Source organism: Callithrix jacchus, chromosome 4, assembly GCF_049354715.1.
Source record: "Callithrix jacchus isolate 240 chromosome 4, calJac240_pri, whole genome shotgun sequence".
In the NCBI taxonomy this organism is placed as follows: domain Eukaryota; kingdom Metazoa; phylum Chordata; class Mammalia; order Primates; family Cebidae; genus Callithrix; species Callithrix jacchus.
Genome location: NC_133505.1, coordinates 113,824,071 through 113,844,143, shown reverse-complemented (window position 1 = coordinate 113,844,143; position 20,073 = coordinate 113,824,071). Strand labels below are relative to the sequence as shown.

The window sequence follows — 20,073 nt, the reverse complement described above, 5'->3', positions numbered from 1 at the left end:
ATTACCCCCAATGCGGAGGGGCTTAAAACAGTATTTACAGTCTTATAGCTTCTGTGTGTCAGGGGTCCAGGCCCAGACTCGCTTCTGGTTCTGAATTTCTCACAGGGCTGCATCTCAAACTTCAATGAGGGCAGGATCCACTTTTCCAGCTTTTTCTCGTGGTTGTCAGCAGGACTCAGTTTCCCACGAGTTGTTGGTTTGTTGCCAGATGGGCCCCTTTGCAGAGCATGTCACAGCACAGCAACTGCTCCACCAGCGTGAGCAATGCTAGGAGTGCTGTGAACCTCTCTCAAAGTCAAGATGTCCATTTAGAAAGGAAACTTACAAGGTATCCTCTATACCAGGTACTTCAGCATTTTCCTGATTAAGGACCACTTTTGATTTCCCCCCAAAGTTCTATGAAAGACCAAAAAAGTGTGGGGGCTGTGGAGGAAGCAGCATGACCACAGGAAGTCCCACCCACTTCGCCTCCCCCAGCTCTCAGAATCCTCATCAGCTGGGCATGGAGGTTTGGCAAAGATGCAAGATTATTTGGAGGGTGGAAGGGAACCTGCTCTCCTCTTGAGAGCACACAAAGGGCATTCATTATCCCAAACAGATGATTTGGGTCAAAAATGCCTTTGGTCAAAATTTCCAAAGGAGGAAATCAACCCCTAGGCATAGAATGAAGTCTCAGGCAAACCAGAAACATCCCAGAGGACTAAAGAATTCAGGTGTCAGACATTAAAATTATGGTTGGTTGCTGTGCATCTCATTAAGGGAGAGAAAATAGAAATGTACTTAAATGGACCAGAGGGGAGTCATAAGGTTGATTCTCAGGGCTGAGTGATCTGAACTGCAAAGACAACCTTAGAGAGAAAATCCATACTGGCCAGAGACCAAGTTAATGGAAAATTTAATTGAAGCGAGTGAAATGCTCAGCCTCATAGGTAGTGTGGCCCTGTGCCCTTTGAACCAGAAAGGCTGGGCCAGGAGGCCACAGAGGGCCCTGAGGGAAAACTCCCTTATCTGCAAGAACAAGGGGCGGGACTGAGTCTGAAGAGAAAATCTGCAAACCTCCACAGGAGCCTCACTGCAAGGCTGCATGTGGGCGAGGCAATCTTCAGGTTTTGGTCACCAGGAAGTTCCTTAGAGATTCACAGCAGAAGGCCCCTCTGCCTCCCACAGCACCAAGCACGTGCTGGGAACCGGTGGTCTTCCAGAGGAGGGCAGGAGAGGCTGCCAGGTGGCAGAGGCACAACCACCAAGGTAGGCACCAAACACCTGTATCCGGGCTCTGGGTCGAAGAGGTGCAGCTGGCACGATCACCTGCTCCTGCTTCCTGCGCCTCCTCCCTCCTGCCCCTCTCCTCACAGGTCTCCCTCTCCTGTGCTCTCTAGGTGATGGCACCTGGCTAAGCAAAGGGGGTGGGGGTAGCTGCTCCACAGCTCTACAAATCTGCCAACTGCATTCCTGCCTTTTCTGATCTGGGTTTCAGGGTTAGGGCTCTCTGGTGCTGCCATCTCTGTCAGCAAGCCGAGCCAAGCCATTCACACGCGGAGCCCACAGGACACTGACCAAAGCCTGGGCAGGGTTGTGTGGCCGGCGGGACGGGGCAGCCCTGCGAAGGGGTCAGCCCATCCATCCTGAGCAAGGCCAGGGCTCCCAGCCTGGAGGAAGGTGGCCCTGCTGATTATGGAAAGCACTTACTCTGCAGCTGCTCCCCCAACTGGGAAGACTGATTTGGGGAGTGGAGGGTGAGAGAGACAGACAGAAAGACAGACAGAACTGTTTAGAGATGACAAAGAACAGTGTCTAAGGCTAGAGTTTTTGGTTCTTGTTGCCTGAATAGTATTATGTGAGAATAATCTCGCATTGAGGTATTGTGTTTCAGGACTTAATTTGGTTATTTAGAGAATCCAAGTTAAATGCCAGTTTAATTTTTAAAAATAAAGTCAGCACTCAGAGCCCACTGCGCTGTGAGCAGTTAAGTCTGTGTCCTAAGTGAGAAGAGAGCTGACACTTGGTCAGGAGCATCTGTGGTTCTCTATACAAAGTCCGTTTCCTGTTCTCTGCCACCCTCTCTGCTTTGGGACTTTCTGTTTCTCTCTGCTCCTGGCTTTCTCCTGTGCCTCTTCCTCTTTCTTCTTCTCTCTTTGGGAGTTCTCTACATTCCAGGGGCTCACACTGGACCCTCCAGGACTGCAGCAGAAATGGGTTGCACCTGGGTGTCCTGGAAGCCTTGGACGCAGGGGCATTCCCTAACCCCATCCCGTGCTTCAGCCAGGGGCAGGGCACGAGGGAGGAATCCACACACTCTGGACTCAGAACCCTGAAGCTTTGTTCCCTAAACCGGAAGGCTTAGGCACAGTTCAGATTCATATGCAAACAGGTATCCCTGAGGCTTGAGTAGGCTTACACTCTTCTAGAGTGTTCTTTGGCCTCACTAATAGGCTTTATACACAGTGGCTGGAGGGAACCATAGTCCACAAACAGGTTTAGCGATGGTGAAAAAGGACCATCAGTTTCTCCTGAAAGCTCCCAGGACAACAAACCTTGAAAATGTGGCAGATTTCTCTGATGGGGCCACGTGTGCATTTTCCTTTTTATTTAAGCATGTTCTTGTGATTGTACAAAAGGCAGTTGACTCTCTTTTTTTTTTCTGGAAGAAAAGATTTAATGATTCATAGATGGCAACATTCATCTCTTGGCTGGGTGCGGAGGGTTACAGAAGTACATAGAAAGGCACTCATTTACCTTGCTTTGTTTAGCTGTCATTCTCCACAGCAATTAAATGGCCCAAATAGGCTGGGTTGGAGCCTCTTGTTTATGAGAGGTGTCAGGGTGACAAGACAGCTTCTTTCAGATGGAAAGGATTTTGTACAGACACAGGAGGAAGAGACCATGAGTGCCTTCACCTGTCAGCTCCAGGAGTCTGGGTGCGGGAGTTAGATCCTCCAGCAGGTCTGCTGGCCCCATCTGGTGTTTGCTCACCAGTCGGCCACAAAAGCGCTTGAAAAGTGGGGTTCCCTCTCCAAATACAGACTTTTTCCTTTCTTTTTACCAACTTTAAATATTGAACTTAGGTAACAAACATATCTCACAGTTCAATTAAATTCTTAAGCTCCTAGAAGTTCTGCATGCCTAGAATTCACCTGCCTGCATGCTGGATAACTGAACAGGTTGAATAGTGTAAAGTGTATGTGTCCAGCAGTCATGTGTTTTAACTGAAGCAAGAGGGATTGAGGCCAGATGTAAGGAGGAACTTTTAGGCAATGAGATTCATAGCACAATGGCCTCACTCTAAAGGAGATTGCAAAATCTCTTTGGGGAAGGTTTCAGATAAGAGAAACCTACCTATCTACCATAGTTTCTTCTCTAGACAACACCCTGCCTGAAGAGAGAGGTTGGGGCTAGCACAATGCGTGTCAAAGATTGATTTACCACCTTCACAAGTTCTGCTGTGTCTGAGTAACACGTGTAGAACTGTCTACTCAAGATATTCCTTTACATTCATTCATGTCTTTTAACTTTAGCCATTAGTCAGCTTAAGCAATCATACTGTATCAGTGAAATCACTGTTTGATGTGCTAAGTATATGTCATGGGTGTACATTGAAATACATGACAGTAAAAAGATAACATTTACTGGTTGTTGTAGGTTGAATTGTTTATGTTCAAATTCTAAGGTATCTGGAAACTTTTCTGGAAATGGGTCTTATTTGGAAATATAGTCTTTGCAGATGTAATCGAGTTAAGGCGAAGTCATACTGAATTAGGGCTCTAATCCCATGACTGGTGTCCTTAGCAGAAGAAGGAAATTTGGACACAGATCCCGACACGCAGGGAGAGCACCACAGTGGAGGCAGAGATTGGGGTGCTGTGTCTCCAGCCAAGGAACTCCAAAGATTGTCTGCCAGCAGCAGAGCCTAGAGAGAGACAAGGAGGGATCCTCCCCTAGAGTCCCGAAAGGGAGCCTGGCCCCATGAACACCTTGATTTCAGACTGGTACACTCCAGAACTACAGCAGAATAAATTTCTGTTGTTTTAAACCACCAGGCTTGTAATTTCTACAGCCCTAGGAAACAAAGGCACCCATGTGGTCCCCTGTCCCACCAGTGGAATGCATTTAACATTTGGGGAAATGCTGGGCTGGCTGCTTATGAAGGTCCTTTTCCTTCCTGCCACAGAATGATGAGTCATCAATGCATCCATCACTTTTCCACTTAGCTATGATGTATCAGACTCCTCTATAGAAAAGGGAGGAAAATGCAGTTTCAATCAGGTTTAAACAGTTCCATTTCACCAATTCTGGAAGCCACCACAATGTGTGCATCTGAACGTGCTGTTCACTCGCGGCCACCCAGGAGCCACTATGCTGAGCCACATCTGGGGCTTGGTGATTTATCTTGACTGTTGTCCACCTGGGCAGACTGCAACTGGCACATCCTTTGCCTGGGTAGAGGTTATTGCTTGATGCCCTCTGAAGCTTGTTTTCCCTTCTGATTTATTCATTTGGATCATAGCCCAGAGGCTAGCTTTTATTACCTTTGATCTCACCCACAGGCATCAGCAGCTTATTTATTTATTTTTATTTTGAGATGGAGTTTTGCTCTTGTTGCCCAGGCTGGAATGCAGTGGCGCAATCTCGGCTCACCGCAACCTCCGCCTCCTGGGTTCAAGTGATTGTCCTGCCTCAGCCTCCTGAGTAGCTGGGATTACAGGTGCCTGCCACCACGCTCAGCTAATTTTGTATTTTCAGTAGAGACAGGTTTCACCATGTTGGTCAGGCTGGTCTCAAACTCCTGACCTCAGGTGATCCGCCTGTCTCAGCCTCCCGAAGTGCTGGGATTACAGGCCTAAGCCACTGTGCCCTGCCACCATCAGCAATTTTTAAACCAGTTCAGTGCATGTTCCCTTGTTCCACATTTCCATACTTTGCAATAAGGGAACTGTCTTTCATCTGCCTTTGTATTTTCCAACTATAGTGCTGATCAGTGAATTATCTGCATTCTCTGCCTTAGACCCAGAACTACGTAGGCATATTTAATTTAGATTTAAAGTGTTTAATAAGCAGGGTACTGTTTTCATTAAATCTTTTTTCATTGTTTATCATAAATCTACTATGTGTAAGCTCTTTATAATATCAATTTTAATGCATCTTCTGTGTAACAGAAGCCTTACAGCTAACATTGGCTCAAATGTTTACTCAATAAATATTTATCGAGCACTTCCGCTATTCCAGGTACCATGCCAGATACTGCATGTGGCTTTCTCACATATACCAAACCACCTGACATGTGGGACACAAAAAGAACTTTCCGGCAAAAGGAATGTAATGACAGCCTTACTGCTCACTGGCTTTAGATCTTAGATGATAGATAGTAGATGCTCAGTACACGTTAGTTTTCCTTTCCCTCACCCCATTCAGGAAGCAGCCTACTATATAGCTCCATAGCCAGGTCCTTTTCAGAATCTCCCTTCTGATGGCTTCTGACCCAGAGGGAAGAGATGCACCCATGGCCATCAAGGCAAAGATGTAGCATTGCAGGGTCCTGAAGACATCTCACAGCACTTCATGAGCCGCACAGTATTCAGCACGGAGCACACATCTCCTTCCGCTGCTTAGCTTGAGCGTGTTCTGGTGGCCAGTGCAGTGTTTGTTACACTTGACTGCATATAATTCTTGAGAATATTGAGAATATGTTCATAGCCCCATCTGAAAAGCACTGAACTTCTGTAAATGCCTTTTTAAAAAAAAATCTTTATTGAGATGTCATTCATATATCATACAATTCACCATTTGAAGTACCATTCCATGACTTTTAGTAGACAGAGATGCGCAGCCCTCAGCACAGTCAACTGTAGAATACTTCTATCACCTCAAAAAAACCTCCCACAAACCCTTTCGCTGTCACCCACCCCCATGCCCCAGCCCCAATCCCTAAGCAACCATTGATCTACTTTTTGTCTGTATAGATTTGCTTTTCCTGGACATTTTATATAAATAGAATCATCTGACATGTGGTCTCTTGTGGCTGGATTCTTTTACTTGGCATAATGATTCAAGGGTCGTTCACACTATAGCGAGTATCAGTACCTCATTCCTTTTTATGCTTAAATAATATTTTGTTGTATGGATATACCACATTTTAAAAATTCCTTCATCTGTTGATAGCCATTTGAGTTTCTTCCACTTTTTAGCTATTATAAATAGTGCTCCTGTAAACATTCATGTACAGATTTTTATGTAGACATTTGTTTTCATTTCTTTTTAGTACATATCTAGGAGTATAGTTGCTGGTTCTTACGGTAATTCTACTTTAAGCATTTCAGGAAGCACCAGGCTATTTCCCAAAGTGGCTGCATTGTTTTGTATTCCCACCAGCAGGATGTGGGGTTCTAATTTCTCTATGGTATCACCAAGGCTGTTATCTGACTCTTTGATTATCACCTTCCTAGTGGGTGTGAAGTGGTGACTCATTGTGGTTTCGATTTGATTCGACTCATGATGTGGATCAGCTTTCATATGTGTCTATTGGCCGCTTGTCTATCTTTTTAAAGAAATGTTTATTCAGGTCCTTTGTTCATTTTAAAATTTGGTTGTCTTTTTATTATTGAGCTATAGTAATTCTTAATACAGTCTAGTCCCTTATGCAGGTTGGTTATGTAAGTCTAGTCCCTTTTACAAGATATACGAGTCTCTGATCAAGTGTATGATTTGCAGATATTTTCCCCCAATTTGTGAGTTGTCTTTTTACTTTCTTGATGATGTCTTTTTTTATTTTTTATTTTTTGTGACTGGGTCTTACTCCATTGTCCATGCTGGAGTGCGGTGGTATGATCTCAGCTCACAGCAATCTCTTTCCTCCAGGTTTCAAGCAAGTCTTGTGCCTCAGCCTCCCGAGTAGCTGCGATTCCAGGCTCACATCACCATGCCCAGCTAATTTTTGTATTTTGAGTACAGACGGGTTTTCAGTATGTTGGCCAGGCTGGTCTCGAACTCCTCATGTGATCCGCCCACCTCTGCTCCCAAAGTGCTTGGATTGCAGGCATGAGCCACCATGCCCAGTGCAGAAGTGCAAAAGTTTTCAATTTTAATGAAATCTAATTCATTTTACTGTTTTATTGCTTGTGCTCTTGGAGTCAAATCTAAGAATATTTTGCCAAATCCAAGGTGACAAAGATTTACCCCCTATGTTTCTTTCTAAGAGTTTTATAGCTTTTGCTCTTACATTTACATTTTTTATTCATTTGAGTTCATTTTTGTATATGGTGTGAATAAGGGTTTTGCTTCATTCAGTCTTTTGCATGTGGATATCCAGTTGTCTCAGGACCATTTGTTGAAAAGACTATTCTTTCCTCCATTGAATGGTCTTGGCACCCCTGTGGAAATCAGCTGAACATAGACACATGGATTTGTTTCTGGACTCTGAATTCTATTTCATTAATCTGTATACTTATCCAAATGCCAGAACCACACCGTCTTTCCACCCCCTCCAATGACATTGGCTTTATTTATTTATTTTTTAGACAATTTTTAAAATCAATGCAAATGTGTTTAGGGTACATGTGATAATTTGATACATTTATATAATTTGTAAAGATCAAATCAGGGTACTTGGGATATCCATCACCTTAAATATTTTGTCTTTCTGATAGAACCATCTGAATTATTCTCTTCTAGCTATTTTGAAATGTTTAATAGATGTTGTAAACTATAGTCACTCAAATCATTTCTTAAACTCTAGGTCTTATTTCTTCTGTAAAACCATATATTTGCACCTTTAATCAACTTCTCTTTATCCCCACTGACCCCTGCCCTTCCTGGCCTCTGGTAACCACCAATCTACTATCTTCATGAGATTCACTTTTTTTAGCTCCCACATATGGGTGAGAACATGCGATATTTGTTTTTCTGTGCCTGGCTTATTTCACTTAACATGATGACCTCCCACGTTGTCTTGATTATTGTTGCTTTGTACTAAATTTGGAATCAGGAAGTGTGATTCTACTTTGTTTTTCTTTTTCATGATGGGTTTGGCTATTCTGTGTCCCTCGCAATTCCGTATGAGTTTTGGAATTAGGTTATTAATTTCTACAAAGAAATCAGCAAAGAATCTGTAGATCAATTTGATCACCCTAAAAATAAGCCTTCTGATCTATGAACATGAGATTTTTTTCCCCATTTTGTTATATCTTCTTTAATTTCTTTCAATGATGTTTTGTAGTTTTCAGAGTATGTTTGAACTTTTGTTAAAGTTATTCATATTTTGTTCTTTCTCATGCTATTATAAATGGAATTATTCTCTATTTTATTTTCTAATTGTTAATTGCAAATGTGTGGAAATAGAATTGATTTTTGCACATTGATTTTGTATCCTACAACTTTGCTGAACTACTTACTAGTTCCAATAGTCTTTTAAGTGGATTCATTAGGATTTCATACACATAAGAGATAGTTTTACTTCTTCCTTCCTATCTAGATGGCTTTTTTTTCCCTTAACCTAATTGCGCTGGCTGGAACCTCTAGTACAATATTAATAGAAGTAGCTGGAATGGGCAGCCTCTTTTTGTTCCTGATCTTAGGGGCACAGTATCCAGTCTTTGACCATTAGTCATGATGTTAGCTATAGGTTTTTTGCAGATACCCTTTGTCAGGTTGAGGAAAGTTCCTTCTATTCCTAGTTTGTTGAGTGATTTTCTCATAAAAGGGTCTTGGATTTTGTCAAATGTTTTTCTGCATCTGTTTAGATGATTATGTGATCTTTGTTTTATTAGTCTATCCATATGGTATATTACATTAATTGATTTTTGAATGTTAACTCAGCCTTGCGTTCGTGGGATAAATCCTACTTGGTCATGGTGTATAGATCTTTTTATATGTTGCTGGGTTCAGTTTTTTGTTGAGGATTTCTACTTTCATATGAATAAGAGATACTGGTTTGTAGTTTTCTTATGCTGTGTCTGTCCGGTTTTGGTATAAGGGCAATCCTGGCTTCATAGAAGTATTTGCCATAGAAGTTGGGAAGTATTCCACTCTCTTCTATTTTTTGAAAGAATTTGTATGAAGAATTGATATTATTTTTTTCTTTAAATGGTTGGTAGAATTCAATGGTGAAGTTATCCAGGCTCGGGCTTTCTTTGTGGGTAGTTTTCTGATTATTAATTCAGTCTTTTTACTTGTTACAAGTCTACTCAGATTGTCTTTTTCTTCTTGAGTCAGTTTTAGTAGTCTGTTCATTTTATCTAAGTTATCCAATTTACTGGCCTATGATTGTTCATGGAACAGGTGGTTCCCTGAAAGATGGTTTGACTTGATTTTTTCACTTTACAGTGGTGTAAAAGTGGTAAACATTCAGTGAAAAACCATACTTTTTAAGTATCTATACAACAATTCTGTTTCTCACCTTCAGTACAGTATTCAGTACATTACATGAGATATTCAACACTTTAGCATAAAATTAGCCTCGTATTAGATGATTTTGTCTAACTGTAGGCTAATTGAAGTGTTCTGAGCATTCTTGAGGTCAGCCAGGCTAAGCTATAATGTGTGGTAGATTAGGTATGCTAAATACATTTTAAACTTATGGTAGTTTTAACTTGTGATAAATTTATTGGGATATAACCCCACTGTAAGCAAAACATCTGTATTTTTTTAATCTTTTTCAATTTCTGTAAGGTTCAATGCCCTCTCATGTTTTCATTTCTGATTCTAGTAATTTCAGTACTCTCACTTTCCTTTGTTTTCTTTGTTTATTTTTTGTAAACCGAGCTAAAGGACTGAAATTTTGTTTATTCTTTTTCCGAAGAACCAGCTTTTGGTTTTATTGAGTTCTATTGTTTTTTTAAATTCTTGATTGAATTAATTTTTGCTCAAATCTTTATCATTTCCTTGTTTGCTTTAAATTTTTTTCCAGTGTCTTATGATGGAAGATTAGGTTATTAAACTGAGATCTTTCTTTCTGTAGCAGAAGCATTTACAGCTCTAAATTTACCTCTAAGCACTGCTTTAACTGTATCCCATCTGCAATGAATTTTATTTCCAGTCAGACTCCACATTTGTCCCCGACTATGAGAAGATCTGCTAGGTCCCCTAATAAAATCAAGTCTTAAACTTCACTACCTACATTGTGAAGAATCCATGCATGGAGAAGACGTCTGGATCTTGTGGCCTCAGTTTGTTTTTTATTGCCAGTCATGGAGGATCTATAAGGTTTTGCTGTTGTTGTTGTTGATGATTGCATTTTTCTTTGGGAATACCAAGATTGTTTTGATGGTATCTAACACACAGATAATTATTGCTGGGGATAGGTAGACATGATCTTGTCCTGGTGGGAGGGACTAGAATAGTTTTCTTCTTTGTATTCCTATAATTTCTCTGGACTTCCCCCACCACCACCAAAAAAAAAACACCCCCACATAAAAATAATAAAAACAAACAAAAAACCCACCATTTGGCCACAGGTCACAGGTATAGCTCACAGGGAAATCAACAGGCTCAATGTTGCACTTTAAAAGCATAGGACTGTAATCCCAGCACTTTGGGAAGCCAAGGCAAGCAGATCACTTGAGATCAGGAGTTCAAGACCAGCCTGGCCAATATGGTAAAACTCTGTCTCTACTAAAAATAAAATTATCCGGGCAGCTACTCGGGAAGCTGAGGCAGGGCAATTCCTTGAACCTGAGAGGTAGAGGTTGCAGTGAGCTGAGATCGAACCATTGCACTCCAGCCTGGGTGACAGACTGATTGATTGAAACTCCATCTCAAAAAAAAAGAAAAGTACGCTAAGTCCTGGTATTCTTAAGAGGCACTGATGATGAGGTTGGGAGAGTCTGTAAGTCGTCTCCTCCCCCTACACCCTAGCTTGGCTCTTTAGCTCTCCTGTGAAGGGTTTGGGAGGCTTGTCGGGCTGTCCAGATCAGTACTTGTGTTCCTGCTTGTTAGCCATGGCAGAAGGTGGCTGCCCTCAGTGTATCAGGACTAAAGGTGTCGGGAGAAAGCACTGTGGCACCTGGGCCATCTCCCAGGCCACAGTTGTCTCTCCTGACTCTGGGACATTGTGACTCTTGCTTGATCTGTCCCAGGAGTCCTGAGCCAGGTGACAGGGTCTGTGCTGGTGGGCGAGCAAGAGCAGGGAGCACAGGGAGATTCTGAGAAGCCAGCAGAGACTGTGAGGGCAGAGCCACTGTGGGAGAAAGTCTTTGATTTGGGCATATTCTTTTTTTTTTTTTTTTTTTTTTGAGACGGAGCTTCGCTCTTGTCACCCAGGCTGGAGTGCAGTGGTGCGATCTCGGTTCACTGCAACCTCTGCCTCCCAGTTCAGGCAATTCTTCTGCCTCAGCCTCCTGAGTAGCTAGGATTACAGCCTCCTGAGTAGCTAAAATTACCCACCATGACATCTGGCTAATTTTTTGCATTTTTAGTAGAGATGGGGTTTTATCATGTTGGCCAGGCTGGTCTTGAACTCCTGACCTCAGGTGATCCACCCTCCTCAGCCTCCTCAAGTGCAGGAATGACAGGCTTGAGCCACTGCACCCGGCCTGATTCGGGCTTATTCTTAAGTCATCAATGGCCAAAATATTAATTTTCCTCTAAGCACAGAGGAGCACACCTTCTAATTCTTGTTACGATATGCTTCTGTGGGTGAGGCAGCTGTCTCAGCCTGCTGACAGGTATGCTGTTTGGAACTGTGTTATGGGGTTCATTTCTCCTCTCCCCATCCTCACAGATACAGGTGACTATGTTGGCAGGGCAGGGTTTGCCAAGACGGAGGGTCCGGTAGCTTCCGGAACTGTGTTATGGGGTTCATTTCTCCTCTCCCCATCCTCACAGATACAGGTGACTATGTTGGCAGGGCAGGGTTTGCCAAGACGGAGGGTCCGGTAGCTTCCTGAACTGCTCTCTGATATCTGCTTCTCTGTACTACCTTCTTGCTCAGCCAAGACAGTCACCACTGAAGAGTACCTGGTGCACCCTGTGGGCATGAACCGCTACGGCGTGGACCCCTCCGCCTCCACCTTTAACCACAGGGGATCCTTGCCCCCCTCCTCGCTGTACTGCAAGAGGCAGAACTCTGGAGACAGCCACCTTGGGGGAGGTCCTGCTGCCACCTCTTCCCGCACCAGCCCCATGTCTTCTGGTGGCCCCTCGGCACCTGGGCTGAGGCCCCCAGCCTCCAGCCCCAAGAGAAACACGACCTCTCTTGAAGGAAATAGATGTGGTAATGTAATGCATGCATCAGCTTCCTGCTGACTTAACGTCCCTTGCCCTTGCCCAGGGAGCACAGCATCTGGGGAAGGAGGGGTGTGGCTGTTTAAACACAAGACTGCAGGGAGATCTGGAATTTCCACAGGCCCTTTCATGGATTCTTGAGGTTCTCAAAACAGCCAATCTCAACCTTTGACCATAGCAGAGAAAATCATGTATTAGGGTAGGCTAGGCCACAGGATATGTAGACTCCAAAATGTATACAGGTTCAAATACCATGGAAATTTTTGTTCAAGAGCTGAAGGTAAATGTTCCTGATTCATGGATGCATGTCTGTTTAGGGACATAGGCTCTGTGTATTCTGTGGCTCTGCCACTCCCTACAGCCTTCATGCCCCCCATGCATTTAGCAAATAAAAAGGGAAAGGAAGAGTGGAGAAGGCACAGGTGAAAATGAAAGTGATGCTCAGCACTTCCACTCACATCTCAGTTTGCCACACTTAACTATAAGGGACTCTGGGAGCAGTAGGCTAGCTCTGTCCAGGAAAAAGGAGAACCAGACTTTGGTAAAGAATTTTCTCTTGCATAGCGGGTGTCACTTTCAGGATACAAATACATGGACAGAAGCAGAGTTAGGCAAAATTCCCCCAGTGCTGGTTGTAATGCCACTTCTGTCCCGATCACTGAAGAAAACTTGTCAGAATGCAATCTACAAAAGTGCTATGAGGGATAAAGGATTATAGTAATAGCTTGAAAGCCGTTCTGACTGATGTTTTAAAAAATGATTTTCAAGCTTCAGTATTTGGATAGTGCATAAAGGCCACAGCGTATAGCGGATAATCACTGGGACTTGAACCACACAGCCTGGGCTGAAATGCCAGATCTGCTGCTTCCTGCCTACCTTTTGAAAGTCTTAACTTAGCTGTGCTTTGGTTTCCTCACCTATAAAATTGCAATCAATAATAATGGCAGCACCTGCCTCATAGGATTGCTGGAAGGATTAAGTAAGTTCATACCTGCATTTAGTATGAGGCCTAGGATGTAATAAGAGCTTAATAAGTGTTAGTAGTTACAGTGTAGATCTTTCTAACATATCCCTTAACTGATCACAGCCCATCAGCTCTAACATATATATATGTTAGAGAGAACCTGGCCTGAGGCCCTGAAATCCAGTTGTTCATAATCAGCAGGACCCCACCCACCCACCATGGGACTGTGGGATGTTTGACAAAGCCACCTAACGTCTTTGGAGAAAAGCTGCTACAGGATGTATCAGTTGAAGATCACTGTTGAACCTTTGTGATACACTGAAGAAAAATGAAATCATTCGTCCTTTGTAGGTCTATTAACACTTTAATTCTCCAAATATTCCTTTTAACCAGTGCCTTCTTTAGGGTGCTAAATAAAACCCAGTCAGCCAGGCACATTCTCAGCAGTGAGACAGAGGAAGTGGGCGGGGAGAAGATGGGAGGGAGGATAGCACCCATGTCTCTCAAAGAGGTTTCTGCTTCTGCTTACATTTCATTGATCAATGTTTAGTCACATGGCCACTTGCAGCAAGGGAGGCTGGGAAATGTTTCCATTCCCAGCAACTGTGATTCCAGATGGAAATTAGGGCTGCTATTACAGAGTAAGAAGTGCAAAATGACGCTGTATAGGCAACAGGAAGTCTGATTAGAAATGCTCACTCCCTCCTTTTCCCTCCCACAGCACTTTGTTTCCTCATCTGTATTTCTAGCCATCCTAGAGAAGGGAACAGACCCTTGCTTTGTGAAGTCTCTTATTCATATTAGAACCCCCCACAGCCCTGGCAAAGGGGGCTTGTTTGAGGCCTCTATCAAACTGTTATTTATTGAACACCTACACTCAAGGGCCAGACACTTTCCACACATTATTCATGACTGAATGTAAGTTATATGTTTATGATTTATTTTTAATAAAAAGATATTGGTATGTTAAAGAAAAAGAGGTTCAAGAGAAGGCAAATCAAGGGTTGAGCCAGCATTTGACTTCAATGGATTCCAAAGCCTGTGTCTTTCAAAACAACCCCAGGGGTTTTCAGATCATGCCTGATGGCTTTCAAGATTCTAAGAGACGGAGAAGAAGAAACAAGAGCAGACAGGACTCCAGGCACCCTGCCTCTCTTTAAGCAGGGCCTTTTCACATTTGCAGAGTGGGGTTCTATATGTGCTTTGCTTAAACAAACTTTGCACAGCTAAAAATGTTTGGAAACTGAGATGAAAACCACGCTGACTTGAGAGGCAGGATGTTAAAGTATGAGAGAAACCACGAGAGTCCTCACCTGTGTCTCACCTAGCGGTCGCCCTGGTGCCTTCTGTGGGTCCCCCCACATGCCACCCTCCCACCCAAATGACTTTCAATATTGCTCTGAAGTTCCATCCCAAGTAAAAAGAGTTGTCATCAAAAAACCATACCCCTTCAGGAGGGTTTGACCGAAGTCATAAACCATGGAACAGACTTCGAAATGGCCTTTTCCCCTGTGGGACTAATCAAAATGGTTTAAAACCACAAAAGCCAGAAAACTGCATGAGGTCGCAGGCAGAGGGGTAGGTGTTGGTGACATGACAAACTCCCCGGCCTTCTTTCTGTGGGGGTACTTACCCTTCACCTCCTGCAGTCCTGATATATCATGTCCGTCTCTGCTGCCAGTGGGCTCCAAGGGGATGTGTTCCCAGGGCGCATTTCCCCCGGCGTCTGCTGATGCTCTGCTGAAGGATTGAGGGCTCTTCCTTGTCTCTCATCCAAGATCTAATCACCAAGAGCTATAAAGAGGGTTTGGATAACAAAAGCTTTCTGACTTTGGCATTTAACAGGACACATGGTAGAATTCCCAACCACAACTAGATTCAGAATCAAGAAATGAAGTCAATCTGACATTGTTACTATTACAACCCAAATGATTCCTGTGGCTGGATTTTTATTGGATAGGATCTGGCATTGGGTGAGGGATGGAGACAATTTAGCTAGAAAAATTGTCCACTTCCTTTCTGTGTGAGGAAGTGGACAAAGGCATGGCAAGAGCTGATTAATTAAAGAGTTTGTGCCAGGCACGGTGGCTCACACCTGTAATCCCAGCACTTCAGGAGGCCAAGCTGGATCATCTGAGGTCAGGAGTTCAAGGCCAGCCTGGGCAACATGGTGAAACCTCATCTCTACTAAAAATACAAAAATTAGCTGGGCATGGTGGCGCAGGCCTGTAATCCCAGGTACTTGGGAGGCTGTGGCTCGAGAATCACTTGAACCTGGGAGGCAGAGGTTGCAGTGAGTTGAGATCACGCCACTGCACTCCAGCTTGGGTGACAGAGCGAAACCTCATCTCAAAAAAAAAAAAAAAAAGAAGAAGAAGAAGAAAGAAAAAGAATTGATGCAGGGGCACCAGGGAAACCATGCTGGGAGATTTGGGGTCCATGTCAGGCAGATGGGACTTTGCTCTGCAGTCATTGTAAACTAGACACTTCTGAACAGGGGAGTGAGCTGGTGGCTCTGGGACTTAGAAAAACAAATCTACTGGCCATTTATTGAATGACATCATCAAAACAAGAATAGTAACTACCTAATGAGGAATCCTGTTTAATGCTTAACAACACTATGCCATGTACTCCCTGCAAGAGCCCAGAAAGGTGTTTTATAGATGAGGCAACTAAGACTCAGAGAGGCTTTGGCTGGTCCTAGCCAGCAGAGACTTCCTGGACAGTGTGCCAGGGGCTTTTCTCACACTGAGGACAGATCTGTGAACTAGACGGACACCAGCCCCGTTCTCTAAGGGTCTGCAATTCCAGGGAGACAAATGTCAACAAATTATTATGCAAATTGAATGACAGTTGTGATGATTGCTGCAAGGGAAGAGTGTGGATGCTGTGGGAGAATCAGATGGGGAGGGAGGGCTGAGCCTACCCTTAGGAGTCAGGAAAGGCTTCCCAGAGAAGGGACAGTGGAGCTGGCTGGAATAGGCCCAAGGAAAGATGGCCAGAGAGGGCCAGCGGCGAGGTGGGGCAGCTGGAAGCTTCCCGGCAGAGGCCACAGTGCTTGCCAGGAGGTCATAGTGTCTGCTGGTGGCCAAGAAGGAGTCTAGCTCAGCTCAGCTTGCCTTCAAACCTACAAGCTCTCCTTGTTTCTAGAGACATGCTTTCTCCTCACACAGGTAGGCCAGCTGGTCTCAAATAATTTAAAGAAAAACCTGATTAAACTCTAAGGATTGGGTGGGCTCTCTTCCCTCTCATCTCTCTCACCTCATGTTATCTTGAAAACTCTAAATAGAATGAGTGGCGCATGACTACAATCCCAGTTACTTGGGAGGGTGAGGCAGGAGAATCACTTGAAAACCTGGGAGGCAGAGGTTGCCGTGAGCTGAGATCACCCCACTGCACTCCAACCTGGGCAACAGATAGAAATAATGAACAACAGCACTGTTTCAAGACACATGATTTTGCCATAATTGTGGGCTAGCCTGGGCACCTCACATATTTGATATGGCCTTGTATCTAGAAAGGATGTATCTAGCGGGAGCAGGTTACTTGGAGATGCTGAGAACAGAGCTCTCTCCTCTTCCCCTCACCAACCCTGGTCCTCCCAACCCAGCTCCAGCCACCAGAAACCAAGAGGGCCTGGGCAGCTCACCGGCAGCCTGAGGACACAGGGGTCCCTGTCAGAGACAACGACATTCCTCCCTTTAAGATTCTCTTGGTCAGGCTCCAACCCTGAGCCACATTCTCTTAATTCTTAAAATATTCTTAAGAAAGAGCAAACAATAATCACAATTTATAGATGAAGACAATGAGGTCCATAGGGAATGATCAGAGCCTGGGATGGACGGGAAGCCTGGCTGTAGCTACCCTCAATGTGTTTTGCATGTGGACAGGCTGATGCCACCTTCAGCTGTGGGAGGAGGTGACTCCCTTCATGTGAACAGCCTGAGGTGTGAGGGGTTGGCCCAGTGTCATAAGGGGCAGGCAGGGGCTTAGAGATCAAACCCTTTTATTTTACAACAGAGAAGCACAGAGTTGATCACTGGTGGGTGATCAACTGGGCTGGTGGGTGGCAGGGATTTCTGACTCCCAGCTCACTGCTCATTCTGCTCCTCCAGATGACTCCATGGTTAGCTAAAGAGTCTCTCCTGAATTATGAATGAGTAAAAGGAAATTCTATATGTATGTATGTACTCATGGGCATGTGTAAGGCAGAGAGAGATTCACAGAGAGTATGCATATACCTGTGCTGTGAACATCAGGATTGCTTTGAAACATTGACTCATAGCCATCCTATCTCTGGTCAAGGTGAGTTCAGCTTTAGAAACAAGCTTATTTAATCCATTCCTAACTGGGCTTCACTTTGCACGTGCCTCTGGCAGCCCCCACAGAATGACAAGACCAAGCACAATGTCCTCCTTGTTGGAGAACCCTGCCTGCTCGCAAAGGTGTCTGGCCAGGGCTTCTTGGCACGCTCTGTCTGCTTTGGAGCAAGCCTTTTCCACATCCATCATGTCTTAGCGTTGACCTATTACATCTGCCTGCCCCAGCTGCACCAGGCTCCACCCACCTGTCTTCCTGACATCTTCGCAGCAGCTGGAGGGGAATGGCTAGTGTATTTATTATTTTTGTGAGCACAGACCACTGTGAGGCTCTGCGAACCTGCCACTGGAAAGTTCCATGTTTCTTCCATCTAGAGGGAGTCTGTGTGCTTTGGATCAGGAGCAGCTCCTGAGGTGTGACTTAGGCTGCCTGCTGCCCTCTGTCTTGTATGACTAAAAGCCCCCTAAGAAACATGCCTGACCCAGGCCCCTGCTGCCTCTGCCCCATCCTGGAAAAGTGACAAGTGCCCACAGCAAGCACTGGGTAGCAGGAACAGAGCCCACTTTGCCATCTCAGTTACTTCTTTCCTTCCACAGCGATCGTCTTGAGAGCCTCCTCCTTAAAGACAAACCAGCCACCTCACTGAGCCCTGCCCACTGTGGCTGCGGGGAACGTGTTTCCCTGACCTTGCTCAAAGGACTCTAGGTTCCTGTGAATGATCCTGTTAACTGGTCTGGGTTTCCCCCACTTCCTGTCAGATGCAGGAAATTAGATTTGACCTCTGCGCTGATCACTCTAAAATTATTCTTGGCACTAAAGACTTCCAGCCTTTGTAATCTATTACCACCCTGATTAATGCCGATGTTCTGATGGGGTGGGATTCAAAGGCAATGTGATTTCGTGATTCCTCGTCCCCATGTCCAGTGCAGATGTCTAAATGGAGTAAAATCATCTTTAATGAGCACGGATCAGCATTCAGATGGCTCCGGGGTACATTAACAGATTCCCAGAAAAATGCCCCATGCCAAACCACCTTATGGGACCCTTCCAGGTCCCACAAGGAAGAGGCAGGGAAAAATCTCAAAGTCAATCCAGTTCTCAGCCAGACCACTATGTGTTAAGGACAGACGCAGAAATATGATGCTGTATTTTCCTCAGCGCGAATGGAGCAGCATGCTCGTCTCAGGCACGTGAAAAGGAGGAAGGAGACAGAGACAGCGGAGAGCCACTGTGCCCTGAGATTTAAAGAAGGGAGATAAATGAAGGCTTCTCAGCTTCTAACTTAGAATTCTTCTGTAGGGAAGCTGCTTCCTTTTTCAGAGCCTTGACTTTTTTTCTAGCCTTAAAATAGAAGTAAAGATTTCACACACAGCCTTTTCTCTAAGTTACCTAGACTGTGTCTGCAAAGTACATTGATTCATCTCACATTTGTCAAGCCCATGTTTATAAACACAGTCATGCATCACTCAATGAGATACATTCTGGGAAATGCATCCCTGGGTGATTTCATTGTTGTGTGCACATCATGGGCTGCACTTGTACAAACCTTGACGGTATAGTCCACTGCACACCTACGCGGTGTGGGATAGCCTATGACTCTTGGGCTACAAACCTGTACAGCATGTTACTCTACTGCATACCGTAGGAAATTGCAACACAAATCACTAGGCGATAGGAACTAGAATCCCTAGAATCATTATAATCTTACGGGACCGCCGTAATTAGGCGGTGCATGACTGTATATGTACTCAGAGCCATGGAGGAGTCCGTGATTATAGCCCCTGTCATTAGAGAATCATATTGGTATTTTTCACCAAACACTTCACCCAGGACCTGGTACAGAGAAGGTACTCAGTCTATGTCTGTGGAGTGAGTAGGAGGAATCCTCAGGAAATTAAAACCTAACTAGAGGTTCTAGAGAAGTTCGTAATTGTACTACAAAGTGCAATGTGAAAGCACCTTAAGAGATAGATGAACAAATAAAGATGTGGGAATAAAGGGGTAGGAGGCCGGGCGCGGTGGCTCACGCCTGTAATCCCAGCACTTTGGGAGGCCGAGGCGGGTGGATCACCAGAGGTCGGGAGTTCAAGACTAGCCTGACCAACATAGTGAAAACCTGTCTCTAGTAAAGTACAGGAATTATCTGGGTGTGGTGGTAGGCACCTGTAAACCCAGCTACTCAGGAGGCCGAGGCAGGAGAATCACTTGAACCCAGGAGGCGGAGGTTGCAGTGAGCAGAGATCACACCACTGCACTCCCGCTTGGGCAACATGAGTGAAATTCGTCTCAAAAAAATAAATAATAAAATAAAGAGGTAGGAAGGTAACACCTAGGCTGCAGGAAGCACAGAATGTTTCTGTGCATGAAGGCAGCGGTGGATCGTGAGTGGGAAGGAGAGAGGATGAACGCCCTGTTGGTTAAAGCCAAAGCAGCAGCCACAGGCGGAGCAGGGAAGCTGGGGAGACATTCGGTCACAGCAAGTGTACCCACACAGACGGGGCGTCGGGAAGGGAGGGGCTCCTGCCTTCGGTGGAGCACCTGACACAGGTCGGCCTAGAGGCAGGGTGCTAGCCCAT

General features: G+C 44.7%; 1 protein-coding gene across 2 annotated transcripts in view; it reads left to right on the top strand.

The window, feature by feature from the left end:
* Nucleotides 1-20,073, top strand: part of SCML4 (Scm polycomb group protein like 4) — a 71,787-nt gene that overhangs the window by 42,871 nt on the left and 8,843 nt on the right. Inside the window, exons 1-2 of one of the 2 annotated variants that reach the window (XM_008994862.5) lie at nucleotides 1,072-1,248; nucleotides 11,921-12,202. In XM_008994862.5, coding sequence (XP_008993110.1) covers nucleotides 11,965-12,202 — 238 coding nt within the window. In that variant the 5' untranslated portion in view covers nucleotides 1,072-1,248; nucleotides 11,921-11,964. Of the gene's footprint in view, nucleotides 1-1,071; nucleotides 1,249-11,920; nucleotides 12,203-20,073 lie in introns of those variants that run through there. The other variant, XM_078369900.1, reaches the window with a different exon arrangement.